Source organism: Galeopterus variegatus, unplaced genomic scaffold (genome assembly GCF_000696425.1).
Source record: "Galeopterus variegatus unplaced genomic scaffold, G_variegatus-3.0.2 Scaffold180, whole genome shotgun sequence".
NCBI lineage: Eukaryota > Metazoa > Chordata > Mammalia > Dermoptera > Cynocephalidae > Galeopterus > Galeopterus variegatus.
In genome coordinates, this window is record NW_007726291.1 from 672,250 (window position 1) to 685,649 (window position 13,400).

Here is a 13,400-nt window from a genome sequence, read left to right on the forward strand (position 1 = left end):
CGGGCCCGGAAAAAAAAAAAAAGACAAAAAAAAAAAAAAAAAAAAGCTTTTATAATAATTTTTGATAATCAAAAATTTTTTCTATTTGTAATAGTTACTATTAATATTCTTCAGTAGTCCTAGGTCACACAAATTTAAAAGTTATCAGGAGGTAAATCTATGGGTATTCATCAGCTTAAGATAATTTTGTTAATGTTTATTTTGTATCATTCTTCTTAAAATAAATAATTTAAAATGCATTGGTGCTTTTAACAGAAATAACTTCTGAATTCACCAGAAATAGCTTCTGAATTCAGAATCTGTTTTCTTAACACCTTCTTAGACTAATAGATAAAACGATCCACTGGGAACTGGTAAAGTAAATCAAGCAAGCGATTTTTCTTTTATTCATTGACACATTGAAGTTGAGGCAGTATAAGTGTAAGTTCTAGCGTGGGCTGCTTGGGTTCAAATCCTTGCTTCATCACGTCTTAGCTGGATGATCTTAAACAAGTCAGTTAACCTCTCTGAGCCTTAGTTTTTGCATCCACAAATTGGGGATAATAATAGTAGCCACTTCACAGGATGAGAATTAATTAAAAAATCCATGTAATGTGTGTTAACCTAGGGCCTGGAATATAGTAAGTAGCAAGTAAATGTTAATTATTTCACTGTTTTCCAGGGCATAGTTCAGTGAATGAAATAGCCCTTGACCTTCAAGGAGCACATGGAGGAAAATTTGCAAGCAATAATTATGGTATCATAGGATGTAAGCTGTAGCACAGGCAGGCAGAGGTCACCTGGAGCCTGCCAGAGCAGGACCTCCCTGCCTGGAGGATCATGGACAGACTCTCAGGGGAGACATCTCCTTGGAAGAGCATTTTTAATGGAGTTAGAAGGGAAGAAGCTAGATTGCAGTGCTTAAAACCTTATATATTATACATTTTGGCTCAAATATATTTAGCATAAATCAGGCCCTAGTCTTCAGTGTCATTAATTTATTACCTGAGAAAGGAAAAAGCTAAAAACATCTCTGAAAGACTTTGGTGTGTCTCATTATGCAAGTTCATGAAGAAACTTTCAAGGGACCAAATTGTCTTTTCTAAAATTAAATTCCTAATTCTAACCAAATTTTGTCAAATGAAAAAATCTATAAAGAATTGTCTCTTTAATGACTTCTTGTCATTTTTATCCCATTCAGCATTAAATATTTGCTAGCATATAGTTTACGCATACTCTCCGATAGAGCTACTGGCTGAGCATTTTTACTTAATGCAGAGTATCCACCTTATAATACTAGTCCTGATGTAGTACATCCCACGAGCTTCTGCCCCACTGACACTAGGATTCTCACACTAGCTCTGCCATGTCCCCAGGCCACACCTGTTCTGAGGTGCTTAACAAGAGTAGCTGGACCAGCTGGACCAACTGGAGCAGGCCCTTCAATCTCATGTGTTCTTGTGGCCACCCAGCTCACTGGCCATGTTCTTGGCATAGCATTTAATAAATGGCAACAGTAATTCTTGCTGAATCTACCTGGACCAGACCTGAGTTATAGAGAACAATCTTAGCTTTTCTCCAACAGAAACAGATCACATTTATGAGCAAAATAAAATCAATTGCGGCGGGGGACTGTTTGTGTTTTTTGAAATTTCTTTTTATAAACTAAAGCTCATTTTCCCCAAAGTACATTTAATCTACTGCTAAATAAATTTGAAATGAGAATGAAGGATTGATGTATACAGTGGTATTACGAACAGAAAAACTAAATTCATATCCTTTAAATATTCTTATAAATTCTGTTATGTTTTTCAGTCTAAAATCAGTTAGTCTTATTCAGCAGAATCCTGCCTCATCATTCATGTTTAGGTCCTGAGCCAGTCTGAGATTTGACTAGCCAGCCAGCCTAGCCTCTCTAATCCCCATTAGCACATGATCTCAGACAAACAATCTGTGCCTGTGCCTAGAAATGTGGGCATTGTACAAGACACAGAATTTGCAAGCTGTTGAGTATAATTTATTAGTTTGCATTTGAAAATCTGGGGCTTTATTCATGCACTTCTTCTTACTCTTTTCACCAATGACCACATATAGATTTTTGTGTTTCCTACTGTAATTTGGTATTGATAATACCTTATATAAAATAGCCTATATCAGAAATGTTCCCTTTGCGATTAATTTGTATGATCGCTTTAAAAATTGTCTTACGTATTTTTTCTTTAGCATATACAGGGGAGTCACATGATATGCTCAAAGGGACTTGGGGGCAGGTCTTTTCATTTACCTGGTTAGAGGATTCCCCACCCAAACTGAATGGTAACCCCAACTACTTCTAAGCAAAGGGAGACCAGAGATGCAATGCAAAGAAACAAAATAGCTAATGTCCATAGGCCTGGATCCAGGGACATTTTTGAGGGTCATGATGACTATATGCAGTTTTTGCCTCCAGAGCTTCACCCAGTATAAAATGTAACACCACTGGATAAGGAAAATTAAGCATTTGATGCATTGTTGTGCTGAGTGGCTGAGGTACCTAAAATAGGCAAGCATACATGAAAATCCAAATTTATAATGGGAATTCAGACTTAACTCTTAAAATGACTATCCATGTTGCAAATTCTGCCCCACACTTTGGATGTCATCATTTAAAGATTGTAAAACTTCAGTAATCAATGGAATCCTATAAGTTAGTATATTAGCTATCTGTCTTAGCTTGAGTATCAAATAGTGAATCTGTCAAGGGAAGTCTAATTTTAAAAATGATATTCATTTGTAATAGTGTTGGTTTCTACCATAGCTATCATTAGTAAACAGAGAAATCTCATTTAAACCAGAGCCAGTAAACAAAAATAAGAGATTCAGTGATACAATTAAAGAAAGAGTTCTAACCTGTTTTTAAATATATGTGCAAAGAGTGGATCATTAGGTTTCATAGTGAAATTTGAGATTAATTTACATCTTCATGTTTGAGAAGACAAAGCTGCCCCCTTTTTTTAAGGGACTTTGGCTTTGTGGCATGTGGTAGGCATAGCTCTAGCACTCATTCAGTCTTAGCCAGGAGTCCTGAACAGGAGACAGGCATGAAGTGCAGGAAGGGGCAGAACTCATCACCTTCGCCCTTGCTGCTGCTGCTGCTGGTGCTACCTCAACTAATCACACCACGTACTCCTTTGTTAGGTGCTTACGAGAGGGTAAGTTCACATTCCTTGATCCAGAAAGAACAGTTCAGAAAAGCAATACCTGTCTGGCAGTAGAAAGTGGAGCAGAAAGCACTGACAGCTTCTGCACTGTATGGGGCCTCAGAAATCAAAATACTATTGTGATGCCATAGGAAGTGTCTCAGCTCCACAGAAACCTCCAGATATTCAGTTTTAGGAGTTGCAGCAGATGCCAGAAACAGCAACTGTCTCTTAAATTGTACCTTCAATGCCCTATTAAAATGCTGTCCTATCCTTTCCTGTGCTACCTGAGTCCCCTTACCCCCATATCCCCAGCAGCCAAATCCTGCCTAACACTGTCACAGACAGCACTGGCTCGGTACCTCTCTTATATGGTAGTTACTTCTGTATGTGTCTCATCTACAGAGCCAGCCTTTAAATTCCTGCACACAGAGGCTGCTCAGTAAGTAGGTATTGAACCAGTGAGGTCACTGTTCTCCAGGTAGTCTACTGCTGGAGAAGACATTGAAGTACTCGGCCCTAGCAGGGCAGACTTGCAATCCCTCTTCCTTTGTACAGGGATAAAAGATCTTTGGATCAACGCTAGTCATTTCAAATGAATTCTTACATAGTGTTTTACTTATTGTGACAAATATCTGTCAAACACTGACAGGGTACTTAGCACTCTGAATACAAAGGAGTGCTCATCCCACTTAGAAACAGTCAACGCTAGTCATTTCAAATGAATTCTTACATAGTGTTTTACTTATTGTGACAAATATCTGCCAAACACTGACAGGGTACTTAGCACTCTGAATACAAAGGAGTGCTCATCCCACTTAGAAACACAAACTCCCAGCTAAATAAAAGCAATGTGAAAAGTGCCATAAACATAGTTCATAGAAAATACAGTGAGTGCATGAAGAAGGGAGTGGCTAGTTCTGCCTAGTGATTCATTCAGGTCACTGTCTCAAACCAGGGTCCAAGTCCTACTGCATGAATTGAAGAGAAAGTCTCAAAGGGCAGGTGGCTGATTTTTAAGCACCTGTTTAACGGCATCAGAATCAAATTGACGGTTATATGAATGAGATAAGTTGATATCCTTCCCTTTCCTCTCTTGCATTCTAAGAGGTTCTGTACCTTCCTAGACCCCCAAGTAGCTGGGAGTAGCTGCTTCTATAAGATAAACCTGATTTTTTTTAATGGCTTTCAAATGATACAGGAGCACTTAGCCAAAATCTAATATCACTTCATTTAGAATAAAATTTCTAAATGCAGCCATAGGATATGCAAAATAAAAGTGATTGTAAATAAAACTTCATCATAGATGGTAAATTCTCTGAATCCTAATATTTCTACATTGACTCATTTCAACAAATATTCACTGAGTTCCTGGTGTGTGCCAGACTCTGTTCTTGGAATTAGATATACAGCCTCTGGCTCCTGTCAGCTTCCTCTGCAGACCTTTGACCAGCAAGTAGCAAGATGCAAAAGTCAGAGAAAGAGTCTGACAGGCGCTCTTTTTATAGTGATATTTATGAAGCATTCAGAGACCAAATGTTGAATGGCAAAGTGAAGAGAGGAATGAGACGACTTTCTGTATAATCCCGTCACAAATTCCATTTTGAAGAGGCAGGGCCCAAACCCCTTCCTACATTATCTGAATAATATAAGCCATGCTCTGAGCACTCTTTATTTTAATCATTGCATGCTGGGCATTTTGAAAAGCAATAGAACAAACAAAAATAATAATTCTTGTTCTCTAAAAGAAACACTAAATTCTGAATCCTCACATTTCTAATACGATTTAGGAAACCTAAAGTAGCACCAGGTTTGCAGTGATAAATATGAGATCTAAGAGTAAGCTTTGACAGTGCATCTTATTTAAGTGAGTTTTCTTCTGACTTTTTTCCTAATAAAAGTTTAGGAATTGTATTTTTTCATATTAAAGTTATTATTTTAGAGCTACTGTGTTATAACCAACAGAAAATGACTTGATAGTTTGGATTATGATGAATGAACTTTTATCTGTTCAACATAACCTTATTGAGTGCCTACTATGTGCCAGACCCTGGAGCTACAAAGTCTGAGTTCCAAGCCTCAGGAAAGGCTGCAATCTAATAAACAATTCTAGTACAGTGTAATAAATACAGTCATGTACATGTGTCAAATGAAGAGCGGTAACAGAGAGTGCATGGCTGCCTCCATGGGCAGGAAAGAGGTAGGAAGGGCTTTGGAGAGGAAATATGGCATAAGCTGGGATGAAAGACGAGAAGGCAAATTATAGGCTGGCCAGTTAGCTTAGTTGGTTAGAACTTGATAACCCAAGGTCCAGCATTCGATCCCTGTACCAGCCAGCTGTCAAAGAAAAGAAAAAAAGAGAAGACAAGTTGTAAACATCCATGGCATGCTGCTAGAGACTGCACTATTAGTGTCCAAGCTTGTGTTATCATACGATACAGTCCAGGTCAAAAGTCACCTTGTAGGTCTTCTAATCCTGTATCCCAGTCAGAAAACCCCTAACAGGGAAGCAATGTGACTAGTGCCTTGATTTTCCAAGGGTGATGTGGGACATAGGTTCAGATTTTCCTCCCAAAAGTAGGGGTGGGTAGTAGATTAAAACTGCCTGGGAACCTGCTCATATCTTTATTTTATGTATTAGTTTACATAAGTTTTCACTGGGGAACAAAAATAGTTTCACAGCTAATAACCAACGGCATAGTAGAAGGAACAGGGGAACTGTGGGGTAGCCCTGTATTTGTGTTTATGAACACAAATTAATAGAAATTAAATGAAAGAAATTAAATTATTTGATGTATGAGAAAGCGATCTGTAAACTGTAATGTACTGATCACGTTTGAATTATGTGTAAGTCATTTTTGTTATGATCTCTTTGGACCTCAGTTCCTTTGTTTACAAAATGAGTGTTTCATCCAGGTGTCACAAGTCCCCTTGAACTCTAGAATGATATGATTTTGTGATTCTCCAACCATCTCTTGACTATTTCTAAGAACAGGAATGCTTTTTCAGTGTACTCCTTTCCATTGCTTTTGACAAGACTTAATATTGGAATTAGAGCATCTTGTTTTTTAAATTATAACTAATCATTGGTTTTATAAATTGCAAATACTGGCACACAGAGCTGAGACCGTATCATTTACAGGATATGGATATTGAACAGTTAGTGATGTTTTTTCTTGCACATATGCCCAAAGTCAAATGCTTCAAATCTTGCTTTTAATGAAATATTTATGTTCTTTTGGTAGCCAGAAGTGCAACTTGCCGAAGGCTTTGATGTGTTTATGCCCAAATCTCAGCTGGACTCTATATTGTCAAACTACACTCGCTCAGGAAGCCTTCTGTTTAGAAAACTGGTGTGTGCATTTTTTGATGACAAGACTTTGGCTAACTCCTTACCCAATGGGAAGAGGAAAAGAGGACTCAATGACAACCGGAAAGGACTAGACCAAAATATTGTGGGTGCAATAAAAGGTTGGTCTGCATCATTTCATTTTATGGGTTCTTTATCGAGTTTTGCCTTCATTCCATAAAGATGCGGCTGAAATTGCAGTAGACTAACTAGAGGATAATTTAATTTGCCATTGGCAATTTACCCATTGGCATGGCTTTTAGGTGTGAGCTCTGTAACTTACCACCCCAAATACCACTAGAATTTGGTATTTCAAGGTGATGTTAATTTGTAAAAATAATTTAAGAGCCAATTTGATCTGCTGCAGAACCAAAAAAACTTATTTGACTTGTTTAATGAAGGTATTTTTCTTCTCAGTAATTTCTAACTAAGAACGTCATAGAAATATGGTTTAAACTTAAATTTTTAGTTGTAAATAAGAATAAAGCTATGATTTTTTTAAAAAATAAAGTAAACCTGTTTTCTCCGAAGTTCAGAAGTTGCTTTACCAGGTCATTGCTTCTAAAGACATTTTAAATCTAAGTGATCCCGCTAGGAAGCCAAACCCCATGTATCCCCGTACATCCCTGCTCTGCTCCCTCTTGTTTGGTGACATGTTGGGCCTGCCGTAGGTCTCTCCCCCTTGACTCCTTTAAGCATGTGTCTGTATACCACTGTGTTATGATAACCGTGCAGGTGCATGGACAGATGTATCTTCATCTCTATCCAGTGCCTCATCCTAGAACTAGTTCTCAACTTTAAAATGTCCTTATCCGGGACTCTGATGAATGTAACTTTAAGAAGTAGAAGTGTTTAAATATTATTATCAAAATAATGTAAATGAAGTCTCAGATCTAAGCACAACTACCATGAAAATGAACTTTTGAAGCAAGCCTTAAAACTAGACTGCCTGATAAGGATGTTCTTCTCTGGCTCAGGTCCCCATTGTTTGGCTTGTGTAGTGGGAGTGAGGCACAGAATCTCCCCTGCCCCTGCTTGCTCCCCGTTATCTTGCAAAATGAGTAAATTAATTTAATAGTATTTGAAAGGTACTTGGAAAACCACAATTAACTTTACAAAAATAATACGGCTTTTAAATGGAGTTATCAAGTACCAGACACCTTTTTTTCATGGCCAGGACATAGGCCTTCATTAACAGAAAATTTCACATGCTCCATCAGAATTTTTTTACTTAAAGTGAAGTTGAGTTGTGTTAAATAAGAAAAGCTACAGAGATATCACAATCTGTGCCATTTTTGAAAAGAATGATTCAGCCTGAAGTGACACTGAAAAGAAGATTACAGGACTTGAAAAATGGTCAGTGATGTAACTGGGACTTGTTGAGGTGAAGAAGGGTCCTGTTTCGATTTAATCTTGCTGGGGCCTTCTCGAAACATGAAGGTCAAAGCTACTGATGCTTTTCTGAAATACAGCCGATATTTGTTGTAGTGTTTTTTTTTTCTGGACAGCATATTAACATTATGAAAGTGTTTGGAAATTAGGGCACCCTAATAATAGATGGTAATGAAATAGATCATTACAAGTAGACTGATAGACGTTTATTCTACCATGTTTGATCTAGACTGGACATCATAGAAGAGTTTTAAAAAGTGTATTACAGACAGAAATAGAAGACACACCTTAATTTTCTTCACAGCCCTAGTCTTTAGCTAGAAATAAAAATGGCAATGAGAACTTTGGTCCTAATACATTATAAAGTAAATTATTACATAATACATAATAAAGTTCTTAATATAAAGAACTTAAAATTTCCATATACATTTTTATTATTGAATTAAGTCTGTCATTAAAATTCTATTATAACAGCACAGTAACTTTAAAACAGATAGAAATCCACCCATAAGCTACCAACAACCCAAATCAACAAATATTTTATATTCACTTGCTTCACTGCAGTGTTTATACAGACATATGTTTTTTCTTTTTTCCTTTTTGTCTTTTTTCGTGACCGGCAATGGGATTGCAACCCTCGGTGTTGCGCCCGCACCGCGCTCAACCAGTGAGTGGACCGGTCTCTATATGGGATCCAAACCCTCGGCGGGAGCGCCACTGCACTCCCAAGCGCCACACTCTACCGAGTGCGCCACCAGGCTGGCCCTATACAGACATATGTTTTAATTTTGATTTTTTTTTCCTGATTACAGAAATAATCCATGTTTATAAAAAATCCAAATCAGAAAAATGTATACAAAACTAAAAGGCCTCCATAATCTCACTCCTCAGAGGTTATGTACATTTCTACAAGCTTTATTCAAAGTATGAATATGGTATCAGATTTGTCTTTTTTATAAGAACATTCTGTTCATACTGGCCAGCCAACATTTTTACCAGATTTATTCTAATAATTTTTATAAGCTCCTTGAGGACAAGCTTTGTCTTAAGTATCCTTTATTACCTCTTGCACTTGAAGGAATTCACGAAATGCCACCCCAAAATGTGCCACATTGGTGTGATGATGACTTCAAACTCAGGTCACTTGAGAATAGCAAATGCAAGGAGGGGCTTTCTGTGAATCCCCCTTATCTTCCTAAAGACAGAGTCTCCAGAAGGAACTCAATTGTCATGAATCCCTTCCCTGGGAATTTCATGAACCAGGGTAGGATCAGCTAAGTTCACAGGAGAAGAAATTGGAGGTGCATAGCACACCCAGACTTTGACATTGGCTCTCACCTGTTCTTCTGAGGGCCATTCACCTTTCGCCCAAATCCCTTACTCTCCCCTAAGTTGCCCACATTCCTCCCACTCCCTCTCCTATGAAAAGGGTACATAAGCTTCTAGATCTCACTGAGTTTTCCATATTCACTGTTCTTTCACGTGATGCCACATGTGCGTAATAAATTTCTATACCTTTTCTCCCATTAATCTGCCTACTGTCAGTTTATTTAATAGACTCAAATATTGAACCCTCAGAGGGCAAGTTTTCCTCCCCTACACACTTAACTGAGAGCTTTATACAGAGTAGGGTTTCTGTAAATAGAAGCTGGGTGAGTGAATAGGCATAGGTTTTTATTTTTTATCTTGATTTTACCTTCAATTTATTGACATATAGAGTCTAGTGCTAAACATCCATCTTCATATCTTCTCATAACTAATTTGGAATAATTGATATCAAAACATTGTTGTAAATTTCTGCCAGTTAACAAAATGCCAATGAAAGTAAAACAGTGGAAACCAAAGTTGAATATAAATTTCAGTACAACTCTTTTAACTCCCTAATATATTTTTCCTTTACCACACTTTCCCAAGGTAAAAGTTAATTAATGCACATATTACAGTTCTCATATAAAGTGATTTTTGGAAGTGGATATTAATTGAATAACTATATGCAGTTTTTCTTGCTATGGGGAGGAAGAAAAAGAGAAAATTATTTCCCTAGCCCACGTCTTTTGAATCCAACTAATCAGGGAAAGTGATAAAATGGTTACTTTCTATATAATAGTGCCCCAGCTATCAGATTTATTACTACTGTCTAGCACACACTTGGAAAAGATTTTATAAATATCCAGTCTTTCTTACTCTGTCCCTTGTGGGATAGTACATCAACAGTGTATTAATTTTAAAAGTCCTGTAACCTAGGAACATATGAAGACTGGTTAATTTTATAAATTCTCAGAAGTAAAAATAATGGTAGGGGCTCAATTTGGTTCTAAACAAAGGTAATTCAGTTGGTTAAAACAACGATAAGAAAAAAAGATGAATAAAAATCTATAAAATGCTTATAAATAGGAACAGAAATGGACTGGAAAATAAAACTTCATTGTGGGGATTATTAACAAAGCTTTTTGTAGTGATAATTAATATCCCCCTTGACAGTGTCTTGAAAATAAAATATAAGCCTCTTTGTAGAGATCATATTTTTCACATAATCGCATCTGTTTTATGGTGACTAACTTAATGGTAATTCATTAAAAATTCTTTGATGAGTATGACCCAATGTACTGCTGATGAAAAGATCCTTAATTGGAAACACTCACCTGAGCACTTTGAGCTTGAGTCTGGAAAGAAGGAACTTATTAAGTGGAGTCTTAGGCTTTAGTGCTGAGGATAAAGCTTAGCGTCTTGGATTTGATTCAGAATTGATTTCATAGCCAGAACACAGAGTGGAGGTTAGTTTCCAGCTCCTTCCTTTATGCTGTACCTGCTGAGCCTTCCATTGGTCTACCACCTAATTCTTGCTATGACATACTCAGTAGACCACGCAGTTTGACTTTGAGTTACCTAAATGTGGTATAACCATTGAATCTCTGAATGCTGTTTAGAAAATATAGTTGGAATAAAGCAATTATTAGAGCCCCAGTTGTGATTTTTAGTTCAGCTTCATAGTTTTGTTACTATCAGACTCTACTGGAGTCTTGAATCCTTTTGCATTTGAAGGGAACTACATATGCATGTCAAGTGACAGAACTGGCCGACAGTTCTTCGTTTACTCCATGCAGTGCAAACTGTCCCTCTCCTGAGAAGTGTGTGCTGCTCATCTGCTAGGTATCCACAGGGATCAGGACTTCTTTGGGAGGGAACACATCTTGGTTGGTGGTACTCCAAAAAATTAACTGTGCTTCTTACAAGATTAGAAAGCCTGACTACATTTAATGTAATTTAATGTCACCCCTTCACAGTCTACCAAAATGACCCCCAAAACCTCTCTTTTTATTCCAGCGGCTCTAGAGACTTGCAGGGTCCATATTTGTCATTTCGTAACACCTTTATTTTCTATTGTTATTATATATCATTGTTTATTTGGGGGGGAGGATTTAATCAAGAAATGTGAACAGCTGCTTTCTATTTGATTTCACATAGATTTAAGTTAATATGGTTAGGGGTAGAGTTTGTATCTAATTTATTATTTCTTGATAGTATCTTCTTTGTATTCTCAGAACTCCCTGTGAAAACAAGGCTGAAACCTAAGGTTGGATTTGAATATCCCGAAAATGTTCATGGTTTTATTTCCATTTTCAGTAGAGGAAACTGAGGCTTTGAGAAATTAAGTAAATTTACTTAACGTTAAACAGCTAGTAAGCAGTGGAATCAGGATTTAACCCAAGGCCTCTCTGACTCAAAAGCCATTTTCCAGCACACTACACTCCTTCTAAAAAGAGTACATGGTTTGGAACGAAAAATATCCCACCTCTAAATTTCTATCTTAAAATTTAGCATTTTGGATTCTTTATAAATTCCAGTGGAAGGTGGCCATACTAATTATTTAAGAAGACCAGTCGGGTTGTCATTTTGCAAATCATATTCAAAGTGAATTTCTGGCTAAAGTCTCGCTACACCTCAGTTTATTTACTAGCTTCAAGGTCAGGTCTTCTCTTGAAGATAGTGAGAATCAATCCAATCATGCTGGGGAGAAAAATACAAGTTTGATCCCTTCCCTTCTGAGACTCTTCCAGTACACAGAACTGCAAGAAAAGAGCCTGGAAGTAAACAGTGCTTATAGCTTGTCTTCCAAAGTTGTATGTAAATTGAATTCTAGTTTAAATGTTTGACAATGGAAACCAACTGATTGCTTTACTTCAAGAATCCTTTTCAAAAATGAGTAATTATCTATTCACTTATCTGTTCAATTTTTACATATTAGATATGCTTAAAACAGGATATAACTATATAATACGGGGATACTTAAAAAATTTCATGGAAAAATATAATTAAAAGATAATATGAATCTTTCCGTGAACTTTTTGAAGTACCCTCCTATGTAACAACTATATAATTACATCAGAAACATAGCTTGTCTCTCGGCTATGCTTTCAATTATCACCTGGTGGTTGTTGCTGTTGTTTGTGTTTTCCCACTTTTTGTGGAGGCCCAGTGACAAATAGTTCATGTTGAATCTCACAACAAGCTGTTCTGTACATATAGACCTCTATTTTCAACCCCTTCCATTGTGGTTCTCATATTTTAATGTGATCAGAATTAGCTAGGATGTCATTTCAAAATTCAAATTTCTGGGTCCTGTCTTCAGAGATTGATTCATGGGATAGTCCCAGAAATCTCAGTTTTCAACAGGCAACCGTGGGTGATTCTGATGCAGGTTGTTTACCTTCTTCCCTCTTGGAGAAGTAGCACCATCTCAGTTCCTGATTCTGGCAGCCATGATGTACACTAACAGCATTCAACAAACAGCCCACCTGTGAAACTTGGACTTCTTCAACTGTTCCTTGAGAGCACCCAGTTTTCTGAAGATTGCCCTGCTTCTCTTCTGGAACAAATGAGAAGATAGCATTGTCTCAGTGGCCCTCCTTCTTTGAACCTCTGGAGTGTAAAATTATTTTTTCTGTTGTGTTACACAAGAATCCTGGTTTCAGACATGCCTTCAGTGCCCCACCAGGTCTTGATTGAATAATAACCAACTTCACCAAGGTGGAGGAAAGATGTTTCCAGACTTCAGCTCACCTCTAACTTATGAGTCACTTCACAAATGCCATTTAGCTTTACGTATGGCTTTGTCATTATAGCAAGAAAATGTAGTCTCCATTCTTGGCAAGCTCTTGGCCAAAGTCTCATTGATTGCATATTTGAAGTGCTTGTCAGCCAACTTCTTCACCAAACAGTATGATACACAAAACATGATTTTTGCTGCTTTTCATATTCTGGATACGTCTGGAACACCAAAATATTTACAGGATTTACATTGGCCTAGTAAACCTAGATATCATCAGCAGGCAGGACATTTCTGGTGACATAAAGTTGAGTGACGCATAGCCTCTGACCTCAAGAAATGTGCATTCTGGTGGGGCTATAGACATGTAAACGATGACCCATAGCATAGAACCAAACTCCAAGGTAGAATAAAATAAGTATCAGATGCTCATTACCTAACTGGGAGAGGATGT

General features: G+C 37.3%; 1 protein-coding gene across 2 annotated transcripts in view; it reads left to right on the forward strand.

Annotated features, from left to right (window-relative positions):
• BEND7 (BEN domain containing 7) overlaps positions 1 to 13,400 on the forward strand; it is a 53,438-nt gene that overhangs the window by 12,690 nt on the left and 27,348 nt on the right. For both annotated transcript variants that reach the window (XM_008564053.1, XM_008564055.1), the window contains exon 4: positions 6,404 to 6,629. In XM_008564053.1, coding sequence (XP_008562275.1) covers positions 6,404 to 6,629 — 226 coding nt within the window. The remainder of the gene's footprint in view (positions 1 to 6,403; positions 6,630 to 13,400) is intronic.